Below are 23,333 nucleotides of genomic sequence, written 5' to 3'. Positions count from 1 at the left end.
TGTCGACGCTGAGGAGGCTCTCTGAGAATGGTCAGAGAGATGTCCACTTTGACAAGCACATGATCAGATGAGCCGATTGGAGCAGAAGAAGAGCAGCAGACATTTTCAGGGAAGTTTGTCATAACCAAAACTTCAACAACAAAGAGCAAACCAAACTAAATGTCTGAGGTTTAAATTAGACAGGTTCCTCCAAGATCCTCTCTAACGATGTTCTAATCATTTGCACCTGAGCTGGTGCACCTGATTCTAATTTTAGGTATTTGAAGTAGTGATAAATGTAGGGGTGTACTTACTTTTTCCACATGTGAAATTTGCATTCATGTTTATTTAAATTATACAATGGACGACAAAATGTAAATGTTTCATGATATTTGTTATATTATATCACCTTTATCTGTCAATATTGTTGAAATGAAGATCAAATAGCTGTATGTTGAAATATGTTGAAAAAGTCAAAACTTTACATGGGGTGTACTTACCTTTTCACGTGACTGTGTATGTGTGTGTGTGTGTGTGTGTGTGTGTGTGTGTGTGTGTGTGTGTGTGTGTGTGTGTGTGTGTGTGTGTGTGTGTGTGTGTGTGTGTGTGTGTGTGTGTGTGTGTGTGTGTGTGTATATATATATATATATATATAGTTGCGGACATGGTTAAAGATGTTATTTTACCGAGCGGTTGGTATTACCGCGACCAAACAGTTATTCCCCGACTAATACCCGATTTGCCCCAAACTTTGGCCAGATCGCGCCACCGCTATTCAATGAGGGAAAAGACTAAAACGACGAATGCAAAGAGGAAGACGAAGGCAAAGAAAGGTTTGGAAATACTACTAAATTTATTTACTATTTACACACATAAGCAAAAAGAAAGCAGTCACGTTTATTTACAAGCACATAAGACGCAGGTGACACAGTGAAAATACTAGCTTACCTACAGTCTTAATTAACCCAGGACAGAACAAACAAAAGACAGACAGACGCGGGGAATGATGACAGGAATGGCAGGAGGTGGATGGCTGGAGGGGGAGGAAGGCACGGAGCTGGCTGGAGCTTGATCCCGCACGGAACGTCGGGCTAGACCTCGACGGCCACCAATCCTGTGGTGTGCGCGGGGTAACGGGTCGTTTGGTGGAGCCAACGTGGAGCTTGGTGGAGCCTTGGTGGAGGTGAATGCTTGGTGGAGCCAACGCAGAGCTTGGTGGAGGTGAACGCTTGGTGGAGCCAACGCGGCTGGTGGGGGGTTGGTGTGACGGGTTCTCTCTCTTTCTCTCACAAGCTTCAGGACTCTTTCTCTCTCTTTCTTAGTCCCACCCAGTCCAACAACTTCCTCTCTTGCTTAGTCCAACTCAAGGCCTTTCTGTCTTCTGATCTCCTCCCTCCTCGACTCTCTCTGGGGGCCTCTGCCTCGGGTTATATAAGCCCCACCCTTGACCCTTTGCGAACCTCCCCAAAACGTTCTCTCTCCGCCCTCTAAAGCCAACCCCTCGTTCTGGGTTGGTCGGCAAGGGCTGGTTCACTCCTCCCCTCTATGACGAGGTGGGGACCCGCCTTTCTTCCCCAACCCTGCCTCGTGGTCAATGGCGGATGAAGGGAAAACCGCCCAAAATGCAGTTGGCAATTGACGAAAAGGGGGAATGGAGGTTTTGGGAATGGGAATGAAGGGAATCTATCTCTTTCACTTGGTGCAATGGAGTACTTCTATTAATGGGAGACACAGCCTTACCCTAAAACACATAATAAGATATAACTATCGAACAGGGGTATTCTATGATTGGCTGACGTGTATGCTTGTGGACTAATTATGGGACGCCCTTTTGACCTTTACACAGCTCCGGAGGCAGGAGGCGCAGAATAACCAATAATAATAATAATAAAGCACACAATCAAAAAAAACAGTCCTCATATCCGCAACAATATTATATATATATATATATATATATATATATATATATATACACACACACACACACACACACACACACACACACACACACACACACACACACACACACACACACACACACACACACACACACACACACACACACACACACACACACAGACTTGGCATTTAATATGGAATAATTTTTTTTTTCTTGACTTGGGTTTACTTTCTGAACTGAGTATGTCAATCTTGTGAGTTTATTTTACCCTTCGGTGATGTCTTTGTTGAAGAAACCATGTCACTGATTGTCTTTTGCAGCAAGAAGTCAATAACAGGATTATATCACAGGTGGCGTGACAAAATGTAAGGACAGGTACATTTGACGATTGGCTTCACATTCGGGTATATAAGGGTTGTTGCGTTCTGTATTAGTGGAAAACAACTGCTGCACGTCTACAAAAGTTATTGCCGCTTCCTCTGGAGATGGTCCGTCAACTTGACAATGCTGTTTGTCATGGAGTGGTGGCTTTACGAAATTCTGGCATGAAACAGAGTGCTATTGCTCGGCAGTATGGCATCACTCAAGGTCAGGTGTCAAAGATCCTGAAACGAAATGCTCAGAGGGGTGTCCCTCCTCCAATACCGAGGCCAGGAAATCCACGCAGAACCACAAGGAGAGATGATCGCCAGCTGCACCGGTTAGTCTGCAATGGCCGTACCAAGTCAGCTAATCGGCTTAGGGCTGAGTGGCAGCAACTGACAAATGTGCCTGTATCCAGAAGGCTAGTCAACCAACGACTGGTTCAAGCAGGCTATCGTGCCAGGCGTCCCCTGAGAAAGCCACGCCTGACCAGACAACACAGCCAGCGCCGATCGCAGTGGGCCAGAGAGCACCGTCAATGGCAGCCAGGACACTGGAATCACGTGACCTTCAGTGACGAGTCTATATTTCTGGTCTATCGTCAAAATGGCCGCGTCCGAGTGCGCAGACAAGTGCATGAAGCCCACAACGAAGATTGTATAGTGCCAAGAGTCCAAGCTGGAGGTGGTGGGGTGACCGTTTGGGCTGCTTTTCATTCAGGGGGCAAACCTGACCTGGTTGTTCTGAATGGAAAACTGAACCAGTTCAAGTACAGGGTCATTCTGGAAGAAACATTGCTTCCATTTGCTCGTGCAGCCTTTCGAGGAAACTTTGTCTTCCAAGATGACAATGCACGGCCTCATCGTGCTCGCATGATCCAACACTTTCTTGCTGACCGTGGTGTAGAGCATATGGAGTGGCCTGCCATGTCCCCGGATATGAATCCGATAGAGAACTTGTGGGCAGAATTAACACGTCAAATCGACAACTTGGACCAGCAGCCTACCTCTGTGCGTGAATTGCAGTAGACTATTGTCACTGTATGGCAAGCGATTCCTGTCCAAACCTTGGCAAGTCTCGTGAACAGCATGCCTCGACGTGTACGTGCTCTCCTGAATGCTCGTGGGGGTTACACGAAGTACTGAACTGTAATTTTACTGTCCGTAATCCCAGTCATAATTTAGCTTTTGTTTTTGTTGAAATTTTTTTTGGCTAATGTGCAAAATAAAGAGATACTTCTGGAAAACCTACAGAAGTTTAACACAGTACTGTCTGTGAATTCAGTTCGATATCAGTTTACATCACTTTCAAGGATCAATTTATTTGCTTCGAAATGTCAAATGTGGTTTTTGTTTCTTTTAAAGGTCACATTAACAAAATCTAAAATAATTTCAACATAATTCCAATGAACTTTTGGTTCTAAGTCATCTTGAAAAGTAAGTTCACCCCCACAAAAAAAAAATTCCATATTAAATGCCAAGTCTGTATATATATGTATATACTGAAACGCAAAAGAAACTTACCACCTTTGAAACCTTTAAATATCAACAATAACACAGCGTGTAGTAAATGTGTGAACTTATTTGTGTACAATATTGTCCTCACTGTCAGACAAAACGGTCACGGATGGTCACTTGAACCTTCAATGGTCACTTCATAGCACTGCTGTTGAACAGCCGTTTTGACTGTCAGTGATTAGCCAAGGGGTACGGGATGATTTTAATGAGCTGCACGTGATGTCTTGATATTGGCTTTAAAAAGGCCAGTGCAAAATGGGCATTTCAATCAACATGCCACGATTGTCAAGGGATCAACGGCAGCGTGCCCTGGGCATGCTGCAAGGCGGGCTGAGCTACCGTGAGGTGGCACGTCGCCTTGGCTGTTCACACCAGACGATATCGGCCCTGGTGGACAGAGACACCCTCCACAACTAGTGCGGGAGCCCAGAAACATTTGTTTCACATCTCGAGTACAAAAGGTTTGAGGCCTGGAATATATGCATCTATGATAGGAGACCCCAAAAAGGCAATTCTTAAGTTCTGCAATTCTGCACAGCAACCAGGGGGCGCCACCAAAGACCCCTAAATGTGACTCTTAATTCACAATTTGAGTACATCTTTCAAACTTGTCTTAAAATGTTCTCTATAGGAGTGGAAATCAGAATTCCCAATTCTTAAGTTTTCAATTTGTGTATTAGGTCGCTTAAGAACGACCTAATTAATGCTAATTAACGCTAATTAGCATTTTTAATTCACAATTTGAGTACATCCATGAAACATATGGCAATGTATTCCTTAGGTCATCCTAAATCAAGATCAGTCATTCTTAAGTATCCATTTCATGTATTAACCCACTTAAGAATGCACACTGACAAAAAGGAGAAACATAGATTGTATACAAACACAATGTTTTATTTTTTTATAAACTACACAAAAATGTACTTAGTATGCATGAATTATGCTTCAAAATCAGATCATAGTAAGTCATGTAGTAAATTGGCGTCCTGGTTCTACCGCCCATCAACAATTAAATCTCAAATCTCGGAACAAAAAACAATTTTTAATGTTAATTTTATAAAAATTAATACCTAACTAGGGCATGCCCGTACTATATATAAGCTAGGACGTGCCCGTACGTGGGTGCCCGTTCCTTGCCAAAAAAAAAAAAAAAAAAAAAATTTGTGTAGGGGTGTGTGTGTGTAAACATCCTAGGGCGTGCCCGTACGTGGGTGCAAAAAAACATGCGTGCAAACAACAACAACAAAAAAAAAACTTTGAAACCACGTGGCAGTAACGACCACAGAACCCCCCCCCCCCCCTCTATTTACATGAATGGTTTGGTCCATTCGCAACGACCACAGAACCCCCCCCCCTCTATTTACATGCAATGGTTTGGTCCAAAGCGAACGGCTTGCAGTGTTTGGTAAAGAAATCGCCATAGCTCGGTAACTACTTCTCCGATTAATATGAAACCTTGAAAAGGCACATCCTCGGGTCCCCAGCAATATACCTGGCAAGTTTAAAGTATATCGGACCGGTAGTTGTCGAGAAACAGCGGTCACAGACAAACATACACACATACACACATACACACATACACACATACACACATACACACAGAGATTAATGGAATTATAGATAGATGTCTAACTTTTACTCTATTAGCGATATTGCTGTTTTATCTCTGCTGTCCTCGGCTGTTGTCCCCCGTCTGGCTCTTTCTGCATCCTTCAGTGACGGTTGAGGGTAATCATCAAAGGCTACGTGTACCCGGACTTTGGACAATGACAATACTTGGTAGAGTATGCTCCTCGCTAGACCTCCATATGTGGGTGGTAAGTTTGGAGGTAGGGTGTGCAGAAGATATTGTCCATCTACTACGTATGCATTGATCTGTTGAGGTCCGTCTCCTTTGATCTCCTTGCTCTCCAGTAAGTTAAGCAACTTACTTTTATCTGTCTTGACCATGCTCTCATCAGGATTGCACATCGTGAGTGGTACTGGTGTAAGGGGATATTGGAATATATGCTGCAGGTCAACATCACGCTTTGATGCAAGGATTATTAGGCGGCCCATCAAATCACGAGTACACTTCAGAACTGCCACTTTCTTATCCGGTGTTCGTCTATTTCTGGCACATTCGTCTACGAATGTTTTGAGAGGAGCTTTCTTTATGGGTTGTTCAAACCTACTGTCATCGGCCTCGCATGCTGTGATGAATGCCTGGTGTAATGTCCTTCCACTTGCTGGCACATTCAGTAAACTTTCGCGGACTGTTTCACTAGTTGCCCTTCCTGTATGGATGTTGTACAACATGGTATCTGCATCTGTTTCGTTCCCAAACGGATTGCAACTATCCTGGATTTGTTTCACCATGGTTTTCACATCTCTATCGTCACGTTTTATTCGTGCAGGTCTCAGTTCAGCAGTTGTGTCTTCTTTGACTATCAGCCCAGCCATTTCGTGGAGTAGACTAACGAATGAAGCTCTAGTGGATTTCGTAAGCATCCAGCGAAGTCGTGCCGCATAATTATTCGTTGAAGAAGTGAATCCAGTTCTTCTCGAAGCTGCATCCGCGTTAATCGTCTGTTCTAGAGTCAAGTCGACCGGGCATCTACTGAATGGATGTTCTGTTCGTCGTACAGTAAAGACGCCTGCTTCCAGTATTTGACGTAGGCCAGGATGGCTGTCTTCCATGTTCATCAAATCGAGTTGGAACTTTGTCAGCCACCGACTGTAATTTACATGGTTTGTAGCAAAGAACAGTCCAATGAGTCCGGTCAGTGAGTATGTATAGAGATCGATATCATTCGTTCGAATCGCCCGTTCGAGCTCGTGGTATTTATGAATGTAATCTATATACATTCTCCAAAACTGGGCGGTTGCACCATGGCCTCCAGATCTTGTCACTTGGGTATATGCTTCATACGCGGCTGTGCATGCTTTGAAGACGTCCGAGTCTAGAGCAGACTGAAGCTGCTCCCACGTGGTCAGTTGAATGCTGCTTATCAATGCTTCTGTTTCTTCTCTGTGTGGGTAAGAGTCTAAGAAGGATGAGAAGTGTAGCATCTCAAGAGCAAGGGCTAGTATGGGGTGCAATCTCTTGCACCTGTTGAAATGTTTCCCCGTCAAAAATCCGTTTAAGGATCCGGTTGCAAGTACCTCAGATTCAGTCAGCATTTCTGGTCCTCCAGAGTTGGACAGGAGTTTCCCAATAGCCTTGAAGAAAGCCATTTCGATGTGGAATGGGCCTAACATTATGAAAATGTTATCAAATTTCGGTTTCTCAGTCACTTGTATTTGAAGTGCCGGCTTGGCTGCGCCCAGATCATAACTGACTATTCCGTATTTCTGTCCCGTCTCATTAGCACACCTCTGCGTGATGAGGAGAGTCTCCTGCACGACCTCTAGGCTGGTGATAGGCTGGCGTAAGTTTGGCATATATAGAACCTCTTGTTTTGGAAGGTGGTCACTGCAAATGCTTGCATTAAACCCAACCCACATAATAGGCAATACATCATTGCCAATGGCATGGCTCATCATCCACACGAGGTCCAGGTGGCGAGCCTTGTTGCTAACATCTGGAAGGCTGTAGACTGCAGTGTTTTTGTAACTGAACTTCGTCATCTTTGGTATCTTCCTATATGGCTGGAGTGCAGTATCTGTACTCTCAAGGGTTCTCTTCCTTTTGCCTGTCTTTACTTGCCGAGCACTAGTTGAGGTTGAAACTGCCATGACAGCAGATGCTTCACGTTCTTCATCAGGTGCTGGCACATTTTGGTACAGAATACCCATGGTATCGTGCAGCGAATTGGCTCCAGACATGGTTTGAGTCATCTCATCGAAATTGTCGAAGGCTAATCCGACTGGTTTACCTACGACTGTTCCTTTTGGACAAGCAAGCTTCTGTTCTTGAATGGATTCAGCTGTGGCAGTTTCAACTTCTTCCAATGTGTTGTAGCTTAAACAGTGACCAAACCTGTTCAGGACTTGAACCATTTTTTTACTGCCAGTGACCGACTTAACACTCATACCAAGAGCTACATGTTTTGCAGGTTTTGCGCGACCCCGTTGTACAATGAACAAGGCATCCTGACTAGACGAATTTGCGCGGCGCTTTACTGACTCTGTATATCGCTCTGGTTTTAGCCCTCCGTACAAAATATTGAAAAAATCTACTACAAGTTTTGGGGGTGACGAGTCCCCGTTTCTTAAATCCTCCAATGTCGGACATTCAGGAAGGTCGACCTTTTCAACCTTGAGCAACTGGTTGCGCAAAAGCAATGCTGCTTTGGCGATTGTTCTCTCATCAGTAGATGTGTAATCATATACAACACGAATTGCATCATCTGCGGTTTCTGCATTATATAAGATGTTTCCAAGCCTTTTCCCAAGTGAACTCTGTATCTTTATGCGCGCTTTGAAGTGACTCATCAATGTCCTAGAGAGGCTGAAGGCGCTTCCCCTGGGCGTTTCTGCGGATGCCGAACAAATATCAAGATAACGTTCATATACAGAATTAAGAAGTTCAGGTCTGTTGTCTATTATTACAGATTGCTCAATGTATGCAAAAATGTCCAACACACTGGTCTCAGAAGGCGTTTTTGTTTCACGTGTGTCCTTTTGGGAAACTCGATTGGCTGACAACAAATACGCACTTTTACATGAATGATGGTAGTGGGCCTCCTTGGCAATTAAATCCGTATCAACTACTTTTGGAATAACCTTACTGTCATTTAATGTCTTTGCTGCATTTTGGATCGATACACCGGCTTCAATGGTTTCACATCTTCCCAACAGTTCGACGCTTCCACCTTTGAGTCGTTTTATCTTTTTCTCACAGAATAGACAAACAGGTGGCAAAATCCCGGCAGATGATGTAGAAGGTGCCGACTCCTTGGATGGACGTAAATGTGGGGCATTGCTACGGTGAACATCACTGGCGGCTTTAACAGGCGGCGTTTGGGATGAGATGGCGGTAAAGTTCTTGTAACAAGAAACATGGTAACCATCCATTTCAGCAGGAGACGTAGGCAATCTCTGAACTACACCACAATAGACAGAGTCCTGGAAATGTTGCTTTTGCCGTCTATTAGCTGCTGCTGTTTCTACTGCTTCCCATTGCGTATCCTTGAAAGGTAGAACGTCTGGACGAGCTTTCTTGTCTGCACTGCGTTGGATGTGAAGAATACATCTGCGTTCCAATGATGAAACAGTAGGCTGGACAGTAGGCTGGACAGTAGGCTGGACAGTAGGCGTAGTATTGGTGGCCGATTCCATGGTTGCATGTTTCAAATCATTGTCTGAAAAATAAAATCACAGCGGGTGGTCAGTGAGCATGGCGAGTCAGTCAGTTTTGGTCAGTGAAATCCAAAAGAAGTTATTTCAAATTTTGAGGCAATAAGTCATTATTTTCTACTCAGCTGTGGTTCGAACCTGAAATCGGTATGCATACAGAACTTTGGATACCCTCATCTGCCTGGACATTTCCTGCGCGCCACCTAGGCCTAGGGCTACATAATTCTGTATCGGCCCCGAATGCTTATTAGGCCTACAGCATAGTATTGTTTGTTGGGTTAGGGTTAGGGTTGGGTTAGGGTTAGGGTTAGGGTTGGGTTAGGGTTAGGGTTAGGGTTACCATGTTTCTTGTTACAAGAACTTTACCGCCATCTCATCCCAAACGCCACCTGTTAAAGCCGCCAGTGATGTTCACCATAGCAATGCCCCACATTTATGTCCATCCAAGGAGTCGTCACCTTCTACAACCTCTGCCGGGGTTTTGCCACCTAACCCCAAACCCTAACCCTATTTGTTGACTTACCTAAGCAGTGATCTAGGCATTGCAGGCAACATCAGACATTCTGCAGCCGATTCAGAGAATCTATGGAGGGAAAGAGCAGGAGATTCCCCATGATTAGGTCCTATGATAAACCGACAACTCCCTCTACAGGGTGTCCCAGAAAGTTCGTCCCTCAAGATAGTGTCACAAACCTGGATTGATAATGTGTTAATATTTCCCTTTAAGTCACTGGTTATTATTCCCCAAACAATGTTGTATATTGGTCCCAGTTATTCACTGCAGGACAGTCATTTCTGTAGAGAGGCACTTCCTGTTTAGGGTGTAATTGGCTCAAGTTAGGGAAGAAGCCTCCCCATTGGCTGGGAGGCCAAAACTCCTTCCTTAACCAAAACTGAACACCCTCGATCCGGCCAGCCAGACAGGTGTGTGCATGCTCAGCACTGGTGTGGGTGTCTACTTGGGGCCTGCCCTCAGGTCAGCACTCCAGCCCCTCCCTTGCATATAAGGGAGGGCCCGCCAGGGAGTGGAGGGGGGATAGCAGCCAGTGACAACCCAAATTCCGTTACAATACTGACTGCATTCTTAAGTGGGTTGATGCATGAAATGGACACATAAGAATTGCTGTTCTTGATTCACGATGATCTACTGAACAGTTTGGGACCAATTTGAAAGATGTACTCAAATTGTGAATTAACACTCACCTTGCCAGGGACGGGGTCAATGAGTACATTTTGCGTTCTTAAGTGGGTTAATACATGAAATGGATACTTAAGAATGACTGATCTTGATTTAGGATGACCTAAGGAATACATTGCCATATGTTTCATGGATGTACTCAAATTGTGAATTAAAAATGCTAATTAGCGTTAATTAGCATTAATTAGGTCGTTCTTAAGCGACCTAATACACAAATTGAAAACTTAAGAATTGGGAATTCTGATTTCCACTCCTATAGAGAACATTTTAAGACAAGTTTGAAAGATGTACTCAAATTGTGAATTAAGAGTCACATTTAGGGGTCTTTGGTGGCGCCCCCTGGTTGCTGTGCAGAATTGCAGAACTTAAGAATTGCCTTTTTGGGGTCTCCTATCATAGATGCATATATTCCAGGCCTCAAACCTTTTGTACTCGAGATGTGAAACAAATGTTTCTGGGCTCCCGCACTAAACTCTGCATATGACAGACCTCGATCAGGGAGGCCAAGATTCACCACTGCAAGGCAGGACAGGCAGATGGTCCGAAGTCACCTGCGGGATCGATTCCGTCCAGCATCCCGCACTGCGGCAGAAACTCCGGGGCGTGCAAACCCACGGATCTCCAATGATACTGCATGAAGACGACTGCATGACTATGGTCTGACTGCCAGAAGACCATACAGAGGCCCCGTGATGACGGCTGCCCATCGCCGCAACCGACAGAGATGGTGCCAGCAGCATCAGCGGTGGACCTTGGCGCAGTGGAACGAGGTCGCTTTCAGCGATGAGTCAAGGTTCTGTGTGGACAGTCCTGATGGGCGTGAGCGTGTCTGGAGAAGAACTGGTGAGCGATATGCCGATTGTTGCGTGCGTCAAGCCAACAGGTGGGGTGGCCCAAGTGTGATGGTGTGGGCCGCCATATCAGGCCGGTACAGGACGCCACTGGTGGTTGTGGATGGGAATCTTAACGCCCAGCGGTATGTGGATAACATCCTGCGACCTCATCTGCTGCCATTCCTGCTAGACCACCCAGAACTGAGAACCTTTCAGCATGACAACGCTCGTCCCCATGCTGCTCGCTTTACCACTGCATTTCTCCAAGGCGAGAACATCAACACCATGCAGTGGCCTGCGCTCTCCCCTGACCTGAATCCCATAGAGCACCTGTGGGATGAGCTTGGGAGACGCGTAGTTGGCAGGGCCAGGACACGGGCAGAGCTGCTTCAGACATTGAGGACTGAGTGGGACAGAATCCAGCAGCAATCCATCCAAAGACTGGTAGGCAGTATACGCCGACGATGCACTGCCTGTATCCAAAACAATGGTGGCCACACACGCTATTGAAAGGGGACTGACATTGCAACCTGTGCTGTTCTGTACTGTATAACAAACTGATGAGATGGTGTATCTTGGTCAAAAACTTGACATGTCATCAATAAAATGCCAATGTTTCAATTAGCAATTGTTTCTGCCGCAGTGCGGGATGCTGGACGGAATCGATCCCGCAGATGACTTCGGACCATCTGCCTGTCCTGCCTGGCAGTGGTGACTCTTGGCCTCCCTGATCGAGGTCTGTCATCTGCAGAGTTGTGGAGGGTGTCTCTGTCCACCAGGGCCGATATCGTCTGGTGTGAACAGCCAAGGCGACATGCCACCTCACGGTAGCTCAGCCCGCCTTGCAGCATGCCCAGGGCACGCTGCCGTTGATCCCTTGACAATCGTGGCATGTTGATTGAAATGCCCATTTTGCACTGGCCTTTTTAAAGCCAATATCAAGACATCACGTGCAGCTCATTAAAATCATCCGGTACCCCTTGGCTAATCACTGACAGTCAAAACGGCTGTTCAACAGCTGTGCTATGAAGTGACCATTGAAGGTTCAAGTGACCATCCGTGACCGTTTTGTCTGACAGTGAGGACACTATTGTCCACAAATAAGTTCACACATTTACGACACGCAGTGTTATTGTTGATATTTAAAGGTTTCAAAGGTGGTAAGTTTCTTTTGCGTTTCAGTATATATATATATATATATATATATATATATATATATATATATATATATATATATATATATATATATATATATATATATATATATATATATATATATATATATATATATACAGTTCATTTCATTGAGCGATATGCTCAATGAGTGTATATATATATACACATCGCGTGTATATATATATACACATATATATATACACGCGAGGTGTGGTGAGAACGCGGCTCAAGCATCGACACAGACCGGGGTAGCGTTTAGCGTGACGGATAGCCGACGTGAGCCCTCGGTGAGTTGTTTGCAGCAGGGACCGGCGGGGATCGATGCCGCGGCGGTTTCACAAGGACCGCCTTGCACGGTTCGTGCCGGACCCCGCCCTGTATGGTTGGTGCCGCGCCGTGGCGGGAAAGGCGATCGGCAAGGTTCAGGGGGAGGTAGGAGAGTTTGGAGCCGCGCCCCCTGGCGGGTGCGGTGCTCCGACCATAGGCGGTTGGGCCATCGTGTGTGGGACTGCGAGGCCCCGCATAGGGATGGAGCTCTGAACCTCGGCCCATCAATGCCTCCTCCCCTGGATCGAAAACGCCGGATGGACCCAACCTACAGTAGACCAACCACCCACACAGATCGCTCGGCCTTTCGAGGTCGAGCAATGGCGATGTATTTCCGCAGGGAGAGGCTCCAGTGTAGTGGACGAATAGCAATAGTGTTGGGGAATGGTGCCCTGCGTGGAGGAATGGTAGCTTTACCAACAAGTCACACGAGCAACATGTAGCCTCGCGATAGTATAGTTATGTCTTAGTATTTGTGAGCTTAGTCCTTTTCTTATGTTCGTTCTGCGTAGAGTAGAGTCAGGAGAATAGGCCCTACTTCTACCGACTTTCCAGCTACCCTAGCCTCATGCCCCTTTGCACCAACGTTGGTTCCTTTTGGGCGAATTAACACAAAGCAGGCTAGGAGAATCGGGGCGGAGCGGCAGAAGCGCTGACGGTAAGCACGAGCCACCAATCAGGGCTCAGAGGTGGTGGCAGCGGCGTTGTGCCACAGGGCGTGGTGAGAAGGTTCGAGAGGGTTCCAGAAGGTTCGGGGGCGTAGCTATAAAACCCGCTGCGCAAAGCCCTCGAAAGGACTTGCAATTCTTTCTCCCTCCTCAGGCAATACCCACTCCACACTCGCACACCGAGGCGCTCCAGCACCTCCTATACACTCCCTTACACACTTTTCCTCCACACACTCCTTTACCGCCCACTTTTCTGTTACACATTCCGTAACACAATCGGCCATCGCACACCCTCGCGCACACCCTGGCGCACACCCTTCCATTACATACTCCGTAACGTCCACGGGTGTGCTCTCCTGGTACACACCCAATAACATGCTCTGGTGTGCACTCCTGCACACTCTCTACAACACGCTCTGGTGTGCATTCTCTCTCACTCACCTCGGCCATCGCACACTCTTTTTCCATACACCCTTCTCGTGCACATTCCGTCATACACTCGTGCTCCGGTGCACACTTTTCTCTTACACGCGCGCCATTAGCCCTCGTACACCGTACAATGGACCTTCCACGAGCGCCCGGGTTTCGTCCATGTCCCAAGCGCGCAAAAACCCTTTTCCCGCCAAACACATTCGCGCTCACCTTAGGGACCTTCTTCTCCGGCAGCAGCACCTGCAAACCTTTCATTTTGTTAGCAAGCACGTCATCACGGTGCAAATGCAGACTTTGTGCAAATCCCATTTCTTCCCTCTGCGCTATATCCTCTACTTCTGCCGTCTCTTCGGCCCCAATCATTTCTTTTATTTTAATTATTTCCTCGACGACCGCCGGCACACATAAAATTTCTTTTTCCAATTCGACGGACGTCAGCTTTTCCACACCCCGACTCTGCTCTACCTCGCTCTCCACGCGCTCCTCGCACCACGTTACCCCGTTGCATTCCAATGCGACCTCCTCGCTCAGCTTGCGCCTTATGTCCTTCCCCATTTCTTTTATTTCTTTGGCCCGATCCGATCCAATGGCCCGATCTCGACTTGCCGGAACGCCTCAACAAAAAGGGGTCGCCATGACGACCCTTTCTACCGGGCCGCCCGCTCCGCCTAGCGGAGCACGGACGCGGCGGCCATTCGCTCGGCAAACAACATCCTCGCCGCGGTCCCGTAACAATTGCCTCACTACAGGCAATTCCCCCAACTCCGTGCCTCACTACCAACTCCAGCGTGCATTCCCATACGCGCTCTACCATTCCAGGTGTGCATCCTTCCATTCCAGGTGTACATCCTCTCTCACCTGCCACAACCAACTCACGCTCCGTGTCACTCTTACTACTTTCACCACCACACTCGGTCGCGCGTTCACCCTTACTTTTGACAGCGCACTCTGTTCTCATGCACCCGTCCGTTACACACCCTTCTCGCGCATCCTCTTGCGCACACTCTCCCGTTACACCCTCTGTAACACTCACCACAGGGGTGCATTCTCCCGTTACATCCTCTGTAACACTCCTCACTACGCGCTTCCATGTGCCCCCTCGCACATGCGCTACGACCAACTCACTCTTGACAGCACACTCACTCCTTGGCGCGCACTTTTTCCTCACACACCCCAGAGTCGGACATTCTCGCACACCTCCTCCTTCGCACACCGTACCTGTCGCACACTTCACCAAGGGCCTCTCACGAACACCCGGGTCCACACCAACCCCCAAGCCGACTGAAGCTCCCCTCACATCATATACATTTCAGAATATATCGCCACTCACCTTGGCACCTCGTCTCCGCACCTCCTTCGCCACCTGCAAACTCTTTATTTGGTTAGCGAGCACACCATCACGATTTGAGCACCGACCTTGTACATATTCCATCACCTCCTCCTTTATCTCCCTCTTAGTTTCCCTCCGTCTCTTCTTAATTTCACTCACCCCTCTTCCACTTCCTCTAACTTTTGCTTCACCTCTTTTATTTCCCGGTGCGCCCCCTCTATCTCTTCCTCTAACGCCACCTTAACCGTTTCTATGTGTGTCCTCACCTCCCGGTCCTTCGTCTCTATTACTTCTGTCACCTCGTCCAACCTCGTTGTCAGTCCCTCACGTACCATCTGACATTCCCTCTTCGTCGCTATCAATTCGTTCTTGATGTCTTTTTGTGTCGCTTTTAACCCCCCGATTATTGCAGTGTTCTTTTGTACCTGCTCCACTAACTCCGTCTGTCCCACCGTCAGCTGTTCCACCTCCTGCGTCAAGTCCTCTATGCCCCCTTGTAACTTTGCCGTCCCATTTCTCACCTCTTTCTCCATACGCTTCTCACCTCGCTTTACCTCCTCGCGTACCCCCGAAACCTCCTCGCTTACACCTCGTCTGATCTCTCCCATTTCTCCCATCTCTCTGGTAGATGACACCCTCATCTGTTCCAACTCATCCCTCTGAGCATCCAATTTACCTTCTAGCCCGATTTTCACCTCCTCTATCTGGTTCCCCATCCGTTTGATTTCCCGGGCGGATTGCTCCCCTACTTCCCGCAATTTGTCGTCCATTGTGTTTTCTAACCTCCTTAACCCATTCTTCATTCCTTCCATCTGGTTCTCCTGGGCAGCCATTCTATTTTCCAACCCCATTAACCCATTCTTCACCTCTTTTATCCCGTTGTCTAACCCTTCAAATTTATTGTCGAACCCCTCAAATTTATTGTCTAACCGTTCACCGGTACCCCTCGCTTCGTCCCTCATTCTGCTTTCCAACCCTACGATTTGGTTTCCCAATTGCTCACTATTCTTGGCCATAAGGGCCTCCATTTGCATCATAAAAAGGTTCAAATCCACCGGTGCTGCTACGGTCACGGGCGCCGCTAAATTTGGTGCCGCTGCATTCATGTGCGCGAGGGCGCCATTTTGTGCACCTGATACTCCCTCAACCACCTCCTTCTTGCTCTCCTCCATTTCTTCCCTGTGGTCCTGGGTTACCCCTAACCCCTCTTCTATTTCCCCCACCGGCATCCCTTCGCCTTGACTAGCCATGGCGCGATTTCAAATTTCGGATTTTTCTAAAACAAAACAAAACAGAATTTCGGCCGCTCGTAATTTTGAGCGCGTTAAGCGCGCTTCGGGTCCAATCTCGCTCCTGACACCAATTGTTACGGGACCGCGGCGAGGATGTTGTTTGCCGAGCGGATGGCCGCCGTGCCCGAACAGTTACCCCGACTAACCCGATTCCTGAACGTTGGCCGAATCGCGCCACAGATATTCAATGGGGAAAAGACTAAGACGAAGGATGTAAAGAAGAAAGAAAGGCAAAGGGTAAGAAATACAAATATGATTTATTTACTATTTACACAATTGAAAGAAACCAAGGAAGAAGGAAGGATAAGAAAATAAAATACAGAAGAGGAAAGGTGACACAGTGAAATGCTAGCTTATCTATACAGGCTTAATTAACCCAGGGACAGAACAAACAAAGACAGACTCACGCAGGGAATGATGACAGGAATGGCAGGAGGTGGATGGCTGGAGGGAGAGGACGAAAACTGGAACCGGAGCATGGTCAGGCCGGGAGTGAGCAGCCGCCGCCCCCCTGGTCGATCGGCACGTTTTGCAGCCGCCGTTCCTTCGCAGCCACGGACGAAAACTGCCGTCGAAGCTCAAAGCTGTGGTGGTTTAAAGCTGCGGTGGTTGCACTTGTTCTCAGGCTTGGCACTTGTTACTTGTCCTCAGGCTTGGCACTTGGCACTTGTTCTCTCTGACTCACTCTTTCTGCTTCTTTCTCCCTCTCTCTCTCTCTCTTGCTCTCTTCGCTTCGCTTCGCCTTTCTTTCGCTTCGCCCCTCCTTCAAAGGCTTCCGCGCGCGCTCTTTATAGCGCCTCAGGCGATCAAGCCGCTGGTGTCCAGGACACGCCTATCGGTGAGCTCACCTCGGCCCTGGTTGGTCGCGCGGGCTCCCGATCCCGCCCTTAGAGGAGGCGTTGGCAAGGCCACGCCTTGTTCCCGGCGCTGGGCCGACTCCTCCCACCTTCGGCTCCGAGATTACATCGTGGCTAATGGAGTCTTGGGATGAAACAAACCACAGCTGTAGCAACCCTAACAAACCGCCCAGTGCAGTTGGCAATTGAGGCTTTGAGGGAATGCAGTTGGCAATGGTTGGAAGGGGAATGTGAAGGGAATCTACTCTTATTTCACTTGGTGCAATGGAGTGTCAAATTTATGGAAGACAAATCCTTAGCCTAATACACAGAATAAGGAAATAACTGTCAACAAGGGGGAAATCTATGATTGGCTAACGTGAGTGCTTATGAAATAACTACGGAACGACCTTTGACCTTTATACACAGACTGGAGGCAGGAGGGTCCAGAATAAAGCAATAAAAACAAAAAAACACAATCATCATATCCACAACAATATATATATATTGTTGCGGATATGAGAATGTTTTTTTTTTTTGTTGTTGTAGTGTAAATTGTTGTAAAGATCACCCTTTGTAAATGTCATGATCCTTGTAAATACCTCCGTAGTGTAAAGGTCAAAGGGCGTCTCGGTAGTTATTCCATAAACACCACATTGCAGGACACGATAAAACCCTTGTTCAGTAGCTTATATCTTATTATGTGTCTTAGGGTAAGGCCTTGTCTTCCATTAAGATGACACTCCATTGCACCGAGTGAAATAAGAATAGATTCCCTTCATTCCCATTCCCAAAACCTCCATTTCCCCTTTCGTCATTGCCAGGCCTCAATTGCCATTGCCAATTACATCCCCTCCAATTGCCGCCATTGACCACGAGGCAGGGTCGGAGGAGAAGGGCGTGTCTCCACCTCGTCATAGAGGGGAGGAGTGAGCCAGCCCCGAACAACCAACCGAGCACGAGGGGTTTGGTTTGAGAGGGCGGAGAGAGAATGCTTGGGGGAGGTTCGAAAAGGTTGAGGGGTGGGGCCTATATAACCCGCAGCAGGGCGTTCCACAAGAGATGAGTCCGAGAGATGAGTCCGAGAGATGAGTCTGAGAGATGAGTCCAAGAGAGGAGCTGAAAGGCTTAGCTGAGCTGCGTGGTGAGGTGGAAAGGAAAGAGCTGGGTCGTCAGAGCAGGGCTGAGTTGTGAGGTTCCAAAAGCAGAAGATCATCCAGGAAAGCACAAAGCCTGATATTCGTCACCTTGCGCGCCAGCGGCAGCGTCTACAGCAGCATCTGCAGCAACGCTCGCCAGCCGCTTAGGGGCCTGAACGGCAGTTCGGAGCAGGGCCGCGAAGGAACGGCGGCTGCAGAACGTGCGAATCGTGCTGCCGGACCCAGTGGACTTTCCTCTCCTTCCAGCCAATTCCTATCATTCCCCGCGTGAGTCTGTGTCTTCATTTGTTCTGTCCTGGGTATTAAGTAAGCCTGTTAGATAAGTTAATAATTTGCACTGTGTCACCTGCGTCTCATGTCCCTGTACATAATCATGACTGCTCCTTTTTGCTTACGTGTACATAATAAACCCCGTTACTCTTCTGTACGTCTTCTTCTTCCTCTTTGCATTCGGTCGCTTTAGAGTTTTCCAGATTGAGTATCTGTGGCGCGATACGGCCAACGTTTGGGTGAATCGGGTTTAGTCGGGGAACAACTGTTCGGCCGCGGTTATACCTCCGCTCGGTAAAATAACATCTAATCCGCGGACCGTAACAATATATATATATATATATATATACATAATATACATATATACATATCTCGAACAAGCTTCTGGGATTGAGGCCCATGCTTCTGGGATTGAGGGGAAGAAGAAGCAGACCTCAAGCTTTAATGTAGTGCTTCCTGCTATCATAGAATAATAAAAATGGAGCCATTACAAAGCTAATAATATATTTACTTGGTTGGAGAGCTATTGATAAATTTAATCCCCATAGGTTTTCATCCATGAAGATGAGGAAATTCCCCCTGAGGAAATGCCCCGCTGAGTGCCATGTGAAAAGAAGTGCCATTGTTGTGAAGTCGCTGGTACCCAGGATATTCCGGGAAGTGGCGGCGCTTCCTCCAAGCTCAGTGGCTGTGTTTGTCTCATCAGTATGTCCATGTGTGTGTGTGAGATGTGCGAGTAGCGCCATTATGAGCCTTCGACCTTGTATAAAATTGGAACAAAAATTACTGTCCATTTCATCATGAAGGTGCCTGTTTTTAAAGCCACTCTTTCCAGGATTGAAGAAGTAGATGGGGGGTTAGGAGCTTAACGTAGCGGTTCCAATGGTAATATGTATTATTCTATGACAGACGGAACCCTTCATAAGGTCATGGGAGGAGCACAAAATTATGTATTAGTAAAATTCCTCGAAGAAATACTAAAAATATATAAAAAGTACATGGAAGGAGAACACGAACAACACCAACAGCAACGATATGTTGTAAAATATCCTTTTTCACACATTTTACTTCATATTACATCCTCATTGACAGATAGACATGCAACATGTTTGTGAAGTACAACACACTATCTTTTGAATAAACCCTTCATAGGCACACTGAGTCTATTGCTAAAAGGAATAGCACCTGTCCATGTGTATTGTGTTATGCTGCATTTTAAAGCATTCCTGCTGACATAGAATAATAAAAACGGCACCAATGGAAAGTTAATGATCTGATTTACTTGGTTGAAAAGCAAAAAATAGATTTACTTGGAATAAAAATTTGTGTTATTTTTATCTTAAAGAGCCTGTTTTTAAAGCCCATATTCCCATGATTAAAGGAGAAGCAGGACCTTGAACTTAAATGTAGCATTTCCTGTTGTGCAATAATAAAAATGGTACCATTGTAACCCTCAATCGATTTAATTGGTTGGAAAACTCATCTATTTTCTTGGAACAAATATTCGTGTCCGTTTATTCATAAATGTACCCATTTTTTAAAAAGAAGCAGGAATAGGAGCTAAATACAGCGGTTTCCAACGGTAACATTTATTATTCTACGTCAGAAGGAACCCTTTGGAAGGACACAGAGAACACAAAATTATACAGTATACAGTAATATTTCTCAGCGCAATTGAAAGATAGATAAAAGTAACAGAAGGAGCATACAAACAACAATCACAGCCACCACGACAGCAGCAACTACATTTAATAAAATTTGTCATGCATTCCACTTCATTTGATATCCTCATTGAGTTTCACAGATAAGCATGCAATACATTTGTGAAATACAACATGCTGTCGGTTGATCAAAGCAGTGAGCGAAGCGATGCTAGGTAGGCTACGTCTCGTGCAACAATAACTCAACATCCATCTTTTACCTTTGCTCCGGATCTTGGATTTAATTGCCTTCAGCTTTTTGGTCTTTTTGACTTTGGCTCCTTGCCAAAGATGCAGCAGTGGGGGTACAAAAAGTGTCTTACAAAAGGTGGATATATATATATATATAAATAAAAATGCAACAAACAAGATGCACATTGCTGGAGCTGCATCCGCAAGCCCAAAATTTTCATTACCCTGGGAATGAGTAACTAATTTGATGTAGATTCTTCATCGACACAGCTAGAACAAATTCGTGAAGGTCCACTGAAGTATTCCCACGTGGCATGCAAGATGTATGACAGAGTAGGATGCGCAGCACTAATGTAATCAGGAAAACATGACCAAAAATAAAAAATAAAATGAACAAAACCTAAACTCTTCTCCACAAACCATTGTCTAAATTTTATTGCATCATACCTCAGATGCAGAAAGTTGAATATGTACAAAATACACAATTTAGCAATACCATCTTACCAGGAGCCATAGTCTTCTGGAGTGCCTGATCTATCCGCTGGAGTTCACGCTGCTTCGCGTCCCATGCCTGCTGTTTCTCCTTCTGTGCATCATACTTGACACCTGGTGCAAAAAGAGACGCTTGTCAACAGCATGAGTAGCAATGGTCCAACTAGTTCGAAATGACAATCAATCAACATATCAAAAATAAAAATACATATATATCAAAATCACAACAAACCTGTGGGAAATTTCCATCCATGAAAAAGACTGCATTCTATTTATTGTGTTTAATCAGTTATTTCCAATAAATCAACAAAATAAATACACAAGCTGTGTCACTTGGCTCATTTTACTCACAATTCCAAAATAACTTTCAATAAAAGACTGACATTATACTTGGATAACTGCAAAATTGTGTGTACAATGGCCTCATGGTCAAGACATTGGACCTACAAGCCAGAGATTGCAACGTCAAATATGATTAACAACAATGACAAGTATTTTGATTCAAGCTTCTGGACTCATCAAGCTATCACACTATATCTATTTTGAATCACTTAATTTAGCTATCACGTTATTTAGCTATCACAATAATATAACTATTTTGATTCAAGCTATCACATTCTTAATCTACTATACATGAACGAGGTATGTGTGTATGTGTGTATGTGTGTACGTATGTATGTATATAATTAACATTTTGACCTGTGTATGTGTGCGCGTGGCACGTACGTGGCATGTTTTTTGTGGAGGTCTACTGGAGCCTTCTGATGTGGAATGTGATGCACCAAAATGATCGTCATGATCTCCCGAGTTGATGAGGATAACTACAAATAATCCGGAAGGGTTACAACGTATAATCCCCCTCCCTGGCACAGCACATCTGCGCTTGGGGAAAGGCAAGCTAATGCTCAAGCAGTACAGCAGGCAGGTATTCTACCAGACCGTGAATACCAATGAAAATTTGGTCCAATGGACCAACGGGCCCAGGGAGTTTGTATTCTGGGAGTTCAGTGAGTTTCTATTCTTATATGCCTCCATGTAACTTGGCATTGCACTAAAATGAGACCATTTAAAATACCATCAAGAAAGAGAATTTAACAACGCAGGCCCTTGTCATGGTAGGTCTGAGAGACAGACAGATTACATTTGTCTCCCATCCACTCAGGAATAGGTGTGGCAAATAAAATGGAAGTGTTACCCACATCCCTCATCCTAAAAATACGGATTTTTATTTTTATTTTTTACATAGTAAGCAATTGCACAACAATCAAAGCAAAGGAACTTCACTGGTAGTTGGCACGATAAGGAGATGCAAGTCCTCAAGGGAAGCCATCACAGAATCATTGTAAAGATTCTTCCATGGAATCTTGAGAGTGAGACGACCTGGGGGAATTATGCCAAATCAAGAAAAGTAGAATCAGTTGCTCTATAATCACACAAGTTTTTACTATTATATATCTGAGACAAATACTGTAATTCTGTAAAGGTATGACAAAATATTAATTCATTAAGAATTTTTAAAAATCATGAGAAGTTATCCTTTCAACTTTGTGCCAAATCAACCATTTCAACACCAAATTCACATGTCAAGTCTTCCTGCATTACAAGTTCCATAAGTACAATAATGTACATTCTAATGTGAAGCTGTTGCATACATAGAAAGCATGATTAGTAAATAATAATAATTTGCATCAAAACAAGGAAAAATCTCAAACTGGAGAACTGTACAACACTTACCAATAAACCCAACCTTCACAAGGAATGGCACGTCCAGATCACTCTGCATGGACGGCAGGTCAGTTAGCAGGTGCAAAGAGAAACACCTTCCCCATAATAATAAAATCTGGGAAGTTGTAGAACGTTTCATGACATAAAAAGTGACAATGGTCACTTTTTGCTTTACTGGCTCCCGAAATGACAATGAAAATAGACCAGAATGGCACTCTGACGTCGCGACATTGGCCGATATGCCTCCGCCCACAGCATTACATCATTATAAATACTTGTACCAAGTTTGGTCAAAATCCCATCACTGGTTCACAAGTTAGCACAGTAACAGCCTTTTTTTTTTTTTTTTACCTAACGCGACCTTTAACTTCATAATCTAATCAGTTCATCTTTGCATCATTATACATACTTGTCCAAAATTTGACTTGGCTCCCTTCAGCCATTCTTAAGCTATCACAGTAACAAAAACCTATCACAGACGCACAGACCCATGGATAAACACACGGATGGACAGCTGGATGGACAACCCAAAAAAACAATGCCTCCAGTGACATCGTCAGCAGAGGCATATAAAGTGGGACATCTTCTATACAAATAAAAGGACGACATCTATTCATTTGTCTGTGTGAATCTTTTTAGGTTCCTATCTTCTCTTCCACTGCC

At 45.6% G+C, this 23,333-nt stretch overlaps 1 protein-coding gene across 1 annotated transcript in view; it reads right to left on the bottom strand.

Moving 5' to 3' along the window:
• Window positions 1-23,333, bottom strand: part of LOC137435166 (intermembrane lipid transfer protein VPS13C) — a 169,416-nt gene that overhangs the window by 122,569 nt on the left and 23,514 nt on the right. Inside the window, exons 4-6 of the mRNA XM_078785116.1 lie at window positions 22,680-22,722; window positions 22,230-22,325; window positions 20,958-21,059 (exon numbers count right to left, since the gene is read on the bottom strand). Of these exons, the coding sequence (XP_078641242.1) occupies window positions 20,958-21,059; window positions 22,230-22,325; window positions 22,680-22,722 (241 nt within the window). The remainder of the gene's footprint in view (window positions 1-20,957; window positions 21,060-22,229; window positions 22,326-22,679; window positions 22,723-23,333) is intronic.

This window comes from Myxine glutinosa, chromosome 9 (genome assembly GCF_964187855.1).
Source record: "Myxine glutinosa chromosome 9, kmMyxGlut1.1, whole genome shotgun sequence".
NCBI lineage: Eukaryota > Metazoa > Chordata > Myxini > Myxiniformes > Myxinidae > Myxine > Myxine glutinosa.
This window is presented reverse-complemented; position numbering and strand designations above follow the sequence as displayed.